General features: G+C 55.2%; 2 protein-coding genes and 1 non-coding gene across 3 annotated transcripts in view; 1 reads left to right on the top strand and 2 right to left on the bottom strand.

Annotated features, from left to right (window-relative positions):
- gpbar1 (G protein-coupled bile acid receptor 1) overlaps nucleotides 1–2,374 on the top strand; it is a 5,029-nt gene extending 2,655 nt beyond the window's left edge. The window contains 2 exon segments of the mRNA XM_078404308.1: nucleotides 173–389; nucleotides 2,318–2,374. Of these exon segments, the coding sequence (XP_078260434.1) occupies nucleotides 173–389; nucleotides 2,318–2,374 (274 nt within the window).
- A 786-nt stretch (nucleotides 2,375–3,160) lies between these two features.
- The window catches only part of arpc2 (actin related protein 2/3 complex, subunit 2), a 34,178-nt gene continuing 24,354 nt past the window's right edge, over nucleotides 3,161–12,984 (bottom strand). The window contains exons 7-9 of the mRNA XM_078404338.1: nucleotides 12,186–12,312; nucleotides 4,908–5,008; nucleotides 3,161–3,310 (exon numbers count right to left, since the gene is read on the bottom strand). Of these exons, the coding sequence (XP_078260464.1) occupies nucleotides 3,206–3,310; nucleotides 4,908–5,008; nucleotides 12,186–12,312 (333 nt within the window). The 3' untranslated portion in view covers nucleotides 3,161–3,205. The remainder of the gene's footprint in view (nucleotides 3,311–4,907; nucleotides 5,009–12,185; nucleotides 12,313–12,984) is intronic.
- On the bottom strand, nucleotides 11,449–11,558 carry LOC144596412 (small nucleolar RNA SNORD89). Its single transcript, XR_013547605.1, has one exon. It is a non-coding gene; the product is annotated as a small nucleolar RNA SNORD89 (small nucleolar RNA).

Below are 12,984 nucleotides of genomic sequence, written 5' to 3'. Positions count from 1 at the left end.
CGGTGGGGACGTGTCTGTGTGTGACACTGGGGTACAGTACCGGTGGGGATGGGTCTGTGTGTAACACTGGGGTACAGTACCGGTGGGGACGTGTCTGTGTGTGACACTGGGGTACAGTACCGGTGGGGATGGGCGTGTGGCTGTGTAACTGGGGTGTGGACCTTCGCTGTAGTTTGCGATTGTTCACCCTGGTGTTGCTGGTCGCAGCTGTTTCTGAGCGGGTGCAGGACAGGCAGAGGGAAATGCGAGCGCTGGAGCGGGCACGCATGCGGGGAGCTCCAATGCACTGGTGCATTCAGATGCAAAGAGGCTGGCACGCTGCCAGACCACACAAACAGGACCTGCCGCCCATCTCTCGCGGCCCACCCACAACCAGGGAGGCGGGCTGGGTCGGGGAGGGGAGCAGTTGGCTGGGCTGGGGGTGCGGGGGACTTGAGGAAGGGTCTGTATCTGGGACGGGGTGCAGAGGAAGCTATAAAAGTGGACACAGTCACATCTTTCAAAAGCCATTTGGACAGATAGAGTCACAGAGTGACACAGCGTGGAAACAGGCCCTTCAGCCCAACCTGTCTGCGCTTGGTCCATATCCCTTCAAACCCGTCCTATCCATGTACCTGTCCAACTGTTTCTTAAACAGTGGGATAGTCCCAGCCTCAACTACCTCCTCCGGCAGCTCATTCCATACACCCACCACCCTCTGTGTGAAAAAGTTACCCCTCAGATTCCTATTTAAAACTTTTCCCCTTCACCTTGAACCAATGTCCTCTGGTCCTCGATTCCCCTAATCTGGGCAAGAGACTGTGCATCTACCCGATCTATTCCTCTCATGATTTTGTACACCTCTATAAGATCTCCCCTCATCCTCCTGCGCTCCATGGAATAGAGACCCAGCCTGCTCAACCTCTCCCTGTAGCTCACACCCTCTAGTCCTGGCAACATCCTCGTAAATCTTTTCTGAACCCTTTCAAGCTTGTTTTGGATAGGAAACGTTTGGAGGGAACATGGACCAAACGCAGTCTAATGGGACCAGCCACAAATGCCAGCTTAGTCAGCATGGACAAGATGGGTTGAAGGGCCGTTTCCATGCAAGGCTGTGAAGAATATTTTTAAAGCAGAGTTTGACAAGGGTCACGATTAGTAAGAGCGTCAGGGGATACGGAGAGAAGGCAGGAGAATGGGGCTGAGAGACTAAGACTCTATGACTCTAAGACTCTACGAATATTCTTAAAGCAGATTAGTTTAGTTTAGTTTAGAGATACAGCGTGGAAACCTTCGATTTGTACCAGCATCTGCAGTTATTTTCTTAACACTATCCTATATCCACTGGGGACAATTTTTACATTTACACCAAGCCAATTAACCTACAAACCCGCATGTCCTTGGAGTCAACAGACAATAGGTGCAGGAGGAGGCCATTCGGCCCTTCGAGCCAGCACCGCCATTCAATGTGATCATGGCTGATCATCCACAATCAGTACCCCGTTCCTGCCTTCTCCCCATACCCCCTGACTCCACTATCATTAAGAGCTCTATCTAGCTCTCTCTTGAAAGCATCCAGAGAATTGGCCTCCGCTGCCTTCTGAGGCAGAGAATTGTGAGAGGAAACCGAAGATCTCATAGAAAACCCACGCAGGTCACGGGGAGAACGCACAAACTCCGTACAGACAGCGCCCGTAGTCGGGATGGAACCCGGGTCTCCGGCGCTGCATTCGCTGTAAGGCAGCAACTCTACCGCTGCGCCACCGTGACCGCCCGATATGGACAGATTGTTGATTAGTGCGGGTGTCAGGGGTTATGGGGAGAAGGCAGGAGAATGGGGTTAGGAGGGAGAGATAGATCAGCCGTGATTTAATGGCGGAGTAGACTCGATGGGCTGAATGGCCTAATTCTGCTCCTATCACTTATGAATCACAGAGTCCAGGGGGTGAGAGAATCTCTGGTGATTTGTAGGTTAATTGCTTTTGTAAAATTGTAGATAGTTTCTAGAGTGAGATAAGGCTAGTGGTCGGCGTGGACCCAGTGGGCTGAAGGGCCTGTTTCCGTGCTGTACCTCTAAGCTAAACTAAACTCAACATTCAATTATAAGATATGAATTTAACAGATCACTACATTTTAAAAAGTATTGCACAGTAGTTAACTGCAGGGGTAACCTGATTAGTACAGGGTGTCAGGGGTTATGGGGAGAAGGCAGGAGAATGGGGTTAGGAGGGAGAGATAGATCAGCCATGATTGAATGGCGGAGTAGACTCGATGGGCCGAATGGCCTAATTCTGCTCCTATCACTTATGAACTCTAACACCAAGTTAATTCACTGCAGGGCTTTTCAATACACCACATAAATAGCAACAAGGTGTCTCGTGAAAAGGTTTACTAAAAGCAGACCCGGTCTCTGGCTTGTTCCTCTGGTGTCGTTTCAAGTTGGCGCCTTGCTTTCCTGAGCTGCCATGTTTGTTTTCCCGTTGTGCCTCCGTTCCCACCGCCGGCCACCAGACTCCCAATGACCCGAAACGTCACCCATTCCTTCTCTCCAGAGATGCTGCCTGTCCCGCTGAGTTACTCCAGCTTTTTGCGTCTATCTTCAGTTGAAACCAGCATCTGCAGTTCCTTAGGTAGACACAGAGTGCTGGAGTAACTCAGCGGGTCAGGCAGCATCTCTGGAGAGAAGGAACGGGCGACGTTTCGGGTCGAGACCTGACCCGCTGAGTTATTCCAGCATTTCGTGTAAACCTTCGATTTAAACCAGCACCTACAGTTTTCATTCCTACACTTCTGCAGTTCCTTCCAACCCAAGATAGGGAAGGTCACAGATGACACCAGCTTTCGCCCCCAAGATCTCTCGTGCTCCCTCGAGATCTCAAAGCTCCCCCTGTTACACCCTCTTGCCCAGATGACACAGCCCGTGAAACACTTCCCTTCCTTCGCTGGTACTCACAAAGACACACACACACACACAGTGCTGGAGTAACTCAGCGGGTCAGGCAGCATCTCTGGACAGAAGGAACGGGTGACTATTCGGGTCGAGACCCCTCTTCTCTCCGCCATTTCAAGTTAGTGTAGTTTAGCTGAGCTTGGCTCTCTCTACATCATCGTCCACATCTCCCGTTCCTTCTGTGCAGAGACACTGCCTGTGGCGCTGAGTTACTGCAGAACCTTGTGTCTTGTCTTTGAATAGACCAGCTGGAGCAGCTCCTTCCAGCGCCGGTACTTACGACATGGTTTTCATCTCTTTCTTCTCGATCTCGGGCCGGGCGCGGTTCAGCACCTTGAGGAAGTCTGACGTCTTGGCCCTCATGCGGGTGTGGATGTAAGCCTGCAAGTAGACATGCAGCAGTTGGCACACACGGAACCGTGGGGCAGCGGGTAGAGCTGCTGCCTCACAGCGAATGCAGCGCCGGAGACCCGGGATCTATCCCAACTACAGGCGCTGTCTGTACGGAGTTTGTACGTTCTCCCCGTGACCTGCGTGTGATTTCCCCGAGATCTTCGGTTTCCTCCCACACTCCAAAGACGCGCAGGTTTGTAGGTTAATTGGCTTGGTGTAAATGTAAAAAATTGTCCCTAGTGTGTGTAGGATAGTGTTAGTGTGCGGGGATCGCTGGGCGGCACGGACACGATGGGCCGATGGGCCTGTTTCCGCGCTGTATCTCTAAACTAAACTAAACTGAACTGTGAATAGCTTTGTTTTGCCTGTTATCCAAACTGATCAGATATAATCAAGGCAAACTCAAGACCAACAGGTGGAGCAAAGGGGAATGTACAGAGTGCAGAATATAGTTCTCAGCATTGTAGCGTATCAGTTCCACAGACAAAGTCCAATGTCAATGGTTCTTTATTATAACCATGGGGTTGAGGTGAATTGGACAGTACCTCAGCTAATGGGTGGACCATTCATGTGTCAGATTATATAACTTGGCTGGATTGTCTAAGAATAAAGGGGAGGCCATTTAAAACTGAGGTGAGAAGAAACTTCTTCACCCAGAGTTGTGAATTTGTGGAATTCTCTGCCACAGAGGGCAGTGGAGGCTGATTCGCTGGATGGATTTAAAAGAGAGTTAGATAGAGCTCTAGGGGCGAGTGGAATCAAGGGATATGGGGAGAAGGCCGGCACGGGTTACTGATTGTGGATGATCAGCCATGATCACAATGAATGGCAGTGCTGGCTCGAAGGGCCAAATGGCCTCCTCCTGCACCTATTTTCTCTGTTTCCATAGGAAAAGAACTGCAGATGCTGGTTTAAATCGAAGGTAGACACAAAATGCTGGAGTAACTCAGCGGGTCAGGCAACATCTGCGGAGAGAAGGAATGGGTGATGTTTCGGGTCTGCCTGGCCCGCTGAGTGTTTTGTGTCTACCTTCTATGTTTCTATCTAAAGGTTCATCCTTTAATCCAGAGGTGTGCCCTCTGGTCCTAGACTCTGCCACGAGTGACAGTGGTAAACCAACACGAAACGTATAAGATTATTAAGGGGTTGGACACGTTAGAGGCAGGAAACATGTTCCCAATGTTGGGGGAGACCAGAACCAGGGGCCACAGTTTAAGAATAAGGGGTAGGCCATTTAGAACTGAGATGAGGGAAAACTTTTTCAGTCAGAGAGTTGTGAATCTGTGGAATTCTCTGCCTCAGAAGGCAGTGGAGGCCGATTCTCTGAATGCATTCAAGAGAGAGCTAGATAGAGCTCTTAAGGATAGCGGAGTCAGGGGGTATGGGGAGAAGGCAGGAACGGGGGTACTGATTGAGAATGATCAGCCATGATCACATTGAATGGCGGTGCTGGCTCGAAGGGCCAAATGGCCTCCCCCTGCACCTATTGTCTATTGTCTATTGTCTATCACACCATTTTACGTCAGGATAAGTCGGCAAGATTAAGAGGTGTAGGGTGGAGCAGGTTGGGAAGCTGGTGACTCACCTTGGAACACTTGATGTGGTAATGCAGGTAGTCCCGGAAGGTGTGGATCAGGTTAATGGTGTTGTCACGGGTTGCGGGATTGGTGTGTCTTGGGAACAGCACTAGCCAAACACAAACATCAATGTCAACGAACACAGCCCGGTCCATCACCGACAACTCACCCCCCCACCATGAACGCATCTACACGAGACGCTGCCTCAAAATGGCAGCCAGCATCATCACTGACCCACACCACCCTGGCCACACTCTCACTGACCCACACCACCCTGGCCACACTCTCACTGACCCACACCACCCTGACCCACACTCTCACTGACCCACACCCCCCCCACACTCTCACTGACCCACACCCCCCCACACTCTCACTGACCCACACCACCCTGGCCCCTCTCTCACTGACCCACACCACCCTGACCCACACTCTCACTGACCCACACCCCCCCATACACTCACTGACCCACCACCCTGGCCACACTCTCACTGACCCACACCCCCCCCCACACTCTCACTGACCCACACCACCCTGGCCACACTCTCACTGACCTACACCCCCCCCCCACACTCTCACTGACCCACACTCTCACTGACCCACACCACCCTGGCCACACTCTCACTGACCCACACCACCCTGGCCACACTGTCACTGACCCACACCACCCTGGCCACACTCTCACTGACCCACACCCCCCCCACTCTCTCACTGACCCACACCCCCCCCACACTCTCACTGACCCACACCACACTGGCCCCTCTCTCACTGACCCACACCACCCTGACCCACACTCTCACTGACCCACACCCCCCCATACACTCACTGACCCACCACCCTGGCCACACTCTCACTGACCCACACCCCCCCCACACTCTCACTGACCCACACCACCCTGGCCACACTCTCACTGACCTACACCCCCCCCACACTCTCACTGACCCACACTCTCACTGACCCACACCACCCTGGCCACACTCTCACTGACCCACACCACCCTGGCCACACTCTCATCTCACCCCTGCCACCGGGGAGAAGTTACAGGAGCCTGAAAACTGTAACGTCCAGGTTCAGGGACAGCTTCTTCCCAACAGCCATCAGACTATAAAACACTACAACCTCCAATGAGCTCTGAACAACAATAGACTATTATTATTATTATTGGAAAAAAAACTGCAGATGCTGGAGTAACTCAGCGGGTCAGGCAGCATCTCTGGAGAGAAGGAATGGGTGACGTTTCGGGTCGAGACCCTTCTTCAGACTGATGTCAGGGGAACAATATTCTGTTGTGCTGCAGCAAGTAAGAATTTCATTGTTCTATCTGGGACATTTACGTACTAAAACTTTCGTTTGTTTGTTCCTGAACTACAGCCAAAACTGTACACGATAGCACGACAGTTTTAGGCCCACCTCACTCACCATCGTCCCTTTGGTGCTCATGGGAGAAGTTTCATTGAAATTGGTGTTATATTTTTAAAGTTATTCACATCTTAAACTTTAAATCTATCTCCTAGGGAGGGAGGGGGGAGGAGGAAGAGGGGGAGGAGGAAGAGGGGGAGGAGGAAGAGAGGGAGGAGGAAGAGAGGGGGGAGGAAGAGAGGGGGGAGGAAGAGAGGGGGGAGGAAGAGAGGGGGGAGGAAGAGAGGGGGGAGGAAGAGAGGGGGGAGGGAGGGAGAGGGGACGGGAGGGAGAGGGGACGGGAGGGGGGGGGTGGAGGGAGGGAGGGGGAGAGGGGAAGGGAGGGGGAGAGGGGAAGGGAGGGGGAGAGGGGAAGGGAGGGGAAGGGAGGGGGAGAGGGGAAGGGAGGGGAAGAGGGGAAGGGAGGGGAGAGGGGAAGAGGGGAAGGGAGAGGGAGAGGGGAAGGGAGGGGGAGAGAGGAAGGGAGGGGGAGAGGGGAAGGGAGGGGGAGAGGGGAAGGGAGGGGGAGAGGGAGAGGGGAAGGGAGGGGGAGAGGGAGAGGGGAAGGGAGGGGGAGAGGGAGAGGGGAAGGGAGGGGGAGAGGGGAAGGGAGGGGGAGAGGGGAAGGGAGGGGGAGAGGGGAAGGGAGGGGGAGAGGGGAAGGGAGGGGGAGAGGGGAAGGGAGGGGGAGAGGGGAAGGGAGGGGGAGAGGGGAAGGGAGGGGGGAGGGAGAGGGGAAGGGAGGGGGAGAGGGGAAGGGAGGGGGAGAGGGGAAGGGAGGGGGAGAGGGGAAGGGAGGGGGAGAGGGGAAGGGAGGGGGAGAGGGGAAGGGAGAGGGAGAGGGGAAGGGAGGGGGAGAGAGAGAGGGGAAGGGAGGGGGAGAGGGGAAGGGAGGGGGAGAGGGGAAGGGAGGGGGAGAGGGGAAGGGAGGGGGAGAGGGGAAGAGAGGGGGAGAGGGAGAGGGGAAGGGAGGGGGAGAGGGAGAGGGGAAGGGAGGGGGAGAGGGAGAGGGGAAGGGAGGGGGAGAGGGGAAGGGAGAGGGAGAGGGGAAGGGAGGGGGAGAGGGGAAGGGAGAGGGAGAGGGGAAGGGAGGGGGAGAGGGGAAGGGAGAGGGAGAGGGGAAGGGAGAGGGGAAGGGAGGGGGAGAGGGGAAGGGAGGGGGAGAGGGGAAGGGAGGGGGAGAGGGGAAGGGAGGGGGAGAGGGGAAGGGAGAGGGAGAGGGGAAGGGAGGGGGAGAGGGGAAGGGAGGGGGAGAGGGGAAGGGAGGGGGAGAGGGGAAGAGGGGAAGGGAGGGGGAGAGGGGAAGGGAGGGGGAGAGGGGAAGGGAGGGGGAGAGGGAGAGGGGAAGGGAGGGGGAGAGGGAGAGGGGAAGGGAGGGGGAGAGGGAGAGGGGAAGGGAGGGGGAGAGGGAGAGGGGAAGGGAGGGGGAGAGGGGAAGGGAGAGGGAGAGGGGAAGGGAGGGGGAGGGGAAGGGAGAGGGAGAGGGGAAGGGAGGGGGAGAGGGGAAGGGAGAGGGGAAGGGAGGGGAGAGGGGAAGGGAGGGGGAGAAGGGAAGGGAGGGGGAGAGGGGAAGGGAGGGGGAGAGGGAGAGGGAGGGGGAGAGGGGAAGGGAGGGGGAGAGGGGAAGGGAGGGGGAGAGGGGAAGGGAGGGGGAGAGGGGAAGGGAGGTGGGGGGGGGTGGGGGAAGGAGAGTGTGCTGCACCAATGCAGGAGAGGTTTGGGCCCAATGGGTCCACCTGGTCTAGTATATGACAATAAAGCACTCTTGACTCGAACGGGGGGTGGGTAACACAGCCCCCACCCCGGTCGACAGCCCCCACCCCGGTCGACAGCCCCCACCCCGGTCGACAGCCCCCACCCCGGTCGACAGCCCACCACACAAGCCGACAGTCCAGCGGGGCGTCACGGTGGTGCAGCGGGTAGAGCTGCTGCCTCGCAGCGCCAGAGACCCGGGTTTGGTCATGACTTTGGGTGCTGCCTGTACGGAGATTTTTGACGTGTAGGAAGGAACTGCAGATGCTGGTTTAAACTGAAGATAGACGCAAAAAACTGGAGTAACTCAGCGGGACAGGCAGCATCTCTGGAGAGAAGGAACGGGGTTCAGTCTGAAGAAGAGTCTCGACCCGAAACGTTGGGATAGTCCCAGCCTCAACCACCTCCTCCAGCAGCTCGTTCCATACACCCACCACCCGTTGTGTGAAAAAGGTTACCCCTCAGATGCCTATTAAATCTTCTCCCCTTCACCTTGAACCTATGTCCTCTGGGGAGGAACAAAACTCTGTGTCTGAAGAAGGGCCTCGACCCGAAACGTCACCCATCCCTTCCTTCTCTCCAGAGATGCTGCCTGTCCCGCTGAGATACTCCAGCTGTTTGTGTCCATCTGGAGTTTGTACGTTCTCTCTGTGACCACGTGGGTTCTCTCCGGGTGCTCCGGTTTCCACCCACACACCAAAGACCTGCAGGTTTCTAGGTTAATTGGCTTCTGTAAATTGTACATAATACTCTCGAGTGTGCGATGGAACCCGGGTGGGTCGCTGGTGCTGTTTGGCAGCTGCTCAGGCCCACGCCACTACTGAACACGCCCACACGGGTTTGTAAATTGTCCCCCAGTGTGCAGGGAGTGGATGAGAAAGTGGGAGAACATTGAACTAGTGTGAACAGGTGATCGAAGGTCAGCGTGGACTGGAATTTAGAAGGATGAGAGGAGATCTTATCGAAACGTATAACACTATTAAGGGGTTGGACACGTTAGAGGCAGGAAACATGTTCCCAATGTTGGGGGAGTCCAGAACCAGGGGCCACAGTTTAAGAATAAGGGGTAGGCCATTTAGAACGGAGATGAGGAAAAACTTTTTCAGTCAGAGAATTGTGAATCTGTGGAATTCTCTGCCTCAGAAGGCAGTGGAGGCCAATTCTCTGAATGCATTCAAGAGAGAGCTGGATAGGGCTCTTAAGGATAGTGGAGTCAGGGGGTATGGGGAGAAGGCAGGAACGGGGTACTGATTGAGAATGATCAGCCATGATCACATTAAATGGTGGTGCTGGCTCGAAGGGCCGAATGGCCTCCTCCTGCACCTATTGTCTATTGGACTCAGTGGGCCTTTCCCATGCTGTGTCTTTTACATGGTGTTATTGTCCCTGCCAACTACTTCCCTTGCCTACGATTTAAAGGTACTAAAGTTAGGAAGCACATGGGTCTCCTGAGGAAGCAACTTAATGAAAGGTTCCCAATTTGATTTTGGTTCCATATTTATTTAATTGTTCTCATCTAATCTCTCATCACTAATTCCCTCTCTGGAGAGCCAGAGTCACACAGTGTAGAAACAGGCCGTTCGGCCCACCCTGCCCTCACCGACCAACATGCCCCCATCTGAGGGGTAGCTTTTTCCACCCTTTCACCCTTTTTCCAAAGGGTGCTGTTTAGTTTAGTTTAGAGATACAGTGGAAACAGGCCCTTCGGCCCACCGGGTCCGCGCCAACCAGCAATCCCCGCACATTAACACTATACCACACACACTAGGGACAATTTTTACATTTACCAAACCAATTAACCTACAAACCTGCACGTCTTTGGAGTGTGGGAGGAAACCGAAGATCTTGAAAACACCCACGCAGGTCACGGGGAGAACGTACAAACTCCGTGCAGACAGCACCCGTAGTCGGGATGGAACCCGGGTCTCCGGCGCTGCATTCGCTGTAAGGCAGCAACTCTACCGCTGTGCCACCGTGACGCAAATAGGTGAATCGAGGACAAAGGTTCAAGGTGAACTGGAAAAGATTTAATAGGAATCTGAGAGGTAACTTTTTCGCACAGAGGGTGGTGGGTGTATGGAACGAGCTGCCAGAGGAGGTAGTTAAGGCGGGGACTATCACAACATTCAAGAAAGTTAGACAGGTACATGGACAGGACAGGCTTGGAGGGATATGGACCAAATGCGGGCAGATGGGACTAGTGTAGCTGGGACATGTTGGTCGGTGTGGGCAAGTTGGGCCGAAGGGCCTGTTTACATGCTGTACGACTTTATCTACACTAGTCCCACCTGTTTGCGTTTGGCCCACACCCCTCTAAACATGTTCTATCCATGTACCTGTGCAATTGTTTTTTTACACATTGTGACAGTCCCAGCCTCAACTACCTCCGGCAGCTCGTTCCATACACCCACCACCCTCTGTGTGAAAAAGTTACCCCTCAGATTCCTATTAAATCTTCCCCCCTTCACCTTGAACCTATGTTCTCTGGTCCTCGATTCCCCTACTCTGGGCACGAGACTCTGTGCGTCTACCCGATCTATTCCTCTCATGATTTTGTACACCTCTGTAAGATCTCCCCTCATCCTCCTGCGCTCCAAGGAATAGAGACCCAGCCTGCTCAACCTCTCCCTGTAGCTCACACCCTCTAGTCCTGGCAACATCCTCGTAAATCTTTTCTGTACCCATTCCAGCTTGTCAACATCTTTGCTACAACACGGCGCCCAGAACTGTACACAATACTCTCAATGTGGCCTCACAAACATCTAATACAACTGCAACGTGACCTCCCATCTTCTATACTCAATTCTCTGACTGATGAAGGCCAAAGTGCCAAAAGCCTTTATGACCACCTAATCTACCTGCGACTGGACCTTCAAGGAACCCCGCACATTAACACTATCCCACACAATAGGGACAATGTTCACATTTATTAAGCCAATTAACCTACAAACCTGCACGTCTTTGGAGTGTGGGAGGAAACCGAAGACCCCCCCACCTCCATCTCCCCACTCCCATCACACCCTCAGTGGGAGGGGGGAGAGGGTGAGGGGAGGGTAAGGGGAGAGGATGAGGGGAGGGGGGAGAGGGTGAGGGGAGGGGGGAGAGGGTGAGGGGAGGGGGGAGAGGATGAGGGGAGGGTAAGGGGAGAGGATGAGGGGAGGGGGGAGAGGGTGAGGGGAGGGGGGAGAGGGTGAGGGGAGGGGGGAGAGGGTGAGGGGAGGGGGGAGAGGGTGAGGGGAGGGGGGAGAGGATGAGGGGAGGGGGGAGAGGGTGAGGGGAGGGGGGAGAGGGTGAGGGGAGGGGGAGAGGGTGAGGGGAGGGGGGAGAGGGTGAGGGGAGGGGGGAGAGGGTGAGGGGAGAGGATGAGGGGAGGGGGGAGAGGGTGAGGGGGGATGAGGGGTGCCGGGGGTCAGACAGCGTTCGCTTCAAGGGGTTTTGTCACTGCGCGGTGCGGAGAACAAACTGCAGAGACCGCACTGCAATTCGGCCTTTTAATGTCATCACCCCCCCCAGCGGGACAGTGGGGAGGGGGCAAGGGAGGGGGAGAGTGGGAAAGGAGTGAGTGGGAAGGGAGGGGGGAAGGGGAGGAGGTGAAGGGGAGGAGGGAAAGGGAGGGGGGAGAGAGGGAAAGGAGGGAGGGGGGAATTCCTGGGGTTTCTCTCCCCTCCCCCTCCAATAACCCATCTCCCCTCACCTCTCCCTCCCCCCTCATCTCCCCACTCTCCCTCTTATCATTCCCCCCCCCCCCCAGTGCACGGTCCCTGGTTCCCGCACTACACACACCCCCACTCTCATCCCGCACACACCCCACTGGCAGTGACTGAGAGCCTCGCCCTCTCTCTCCATCCTGCCCAACTCAGACACACACACACACACACAAGGAAAGAGAGAGAGAGAGAGATAGAGACACACATACGCACACTGAGAGACATAGAGAGGGAGAGACAGAGAGAGAGAGACAGAGAGAGAGAGAGACAGAGCGAAAACCCACGCAGGTCACGGAGAGAACATACAAACTCCGTACAGACAGCGCCCGTAGTCGGGATGGAACCCGGGTCTCCGGCGCTGCATTTGCTGTGAGGCAGCCGCTCTACCCGCTGCGCCGCCTGTACTGAGATGGCGGGGGAGCGGGGACTTACCGAAGGTGATGTAGCCGATGTTGTCTCCCATGGCTGCGTCGGTGTCCTTCAGTTCGAGGGGGGGCTCTCGGTGGCTGAACAGCACCTGGGGGGCGGTGTGGCTGGCTCGCCGACCCTCCTTGAACTCCTGCAAGGTTGACGGAAACAAAGCACGTCAGCGGTGGCACGACCCGCGCGCGGCCAACGGCTCGACACGGTCACCACGAAACGCCCTGCGACCGTGCAGCGCACACGGCACAGAGCACCAATGACAAGTACACTTATCCATCTATATACTAACACTCTCGATTGTTTGTTCTTGAACTACAGCCAAAACGGTACACAATAGCACAACAATTCTAGGCCCACCTTACTCACCGTCGTCCCTTTGGTGTTAATGGAAGAGGTTTCATTGGAATCGGTGCTATATTTTAAAAGTTATTCACATTTTAAATCTATCTCCTAGGGAGGGAGGGGAGGTAAGGGGGGTTGGAGTGGGGGGGGGGGGGGGGGGAGGGGAGGGGAAGGGGGGGAGGGGAGGAGAGGGTGCTATACCAATGCAGGAGAGGTTTGGGCCCAACGGGTCCACTTGGTCTAGTAGCAGTAGGCAGGTAGTGCAGGAGTCCCCTGCGGTCATCTCCCTCCTAAACAGATATACCATTTTGGATACTGTTGGGGGAGATGGCTCATCAGGGGAAGGCAGCAGCAGCCAAGTTCATGGCACCGTGGGTGGCTCTGCGGCAAAGGAGGGGAGGAAAAGGAGTGGAAGGGCTATAGTAATAGGGGAAAATATTTAATAGGAATCTGAGGGGTAACCTTT

The sequence above is a fragment of the Rhinoraja longicauda genome, chromosome 8 (genome assembly GCF_053455715.1).
Source record: "Rhinoraja longicauda isolate Sanriku21f chromosome 8, sRhiLon1.1, whole genome shotgun sequence".
Lineage (NCBI taxonomy): Eukaryota > Metazoa > Chordata > Chondrichthyes > Rajiformes > Arhynchobatidae > Rhinoraja > Rhinoraja longicauda.
The sequence above is the reverse complement of the archived record's forward strand: the minus strand, read 5'-3'. Positions and strand labels throughout refer to the sequence as shown.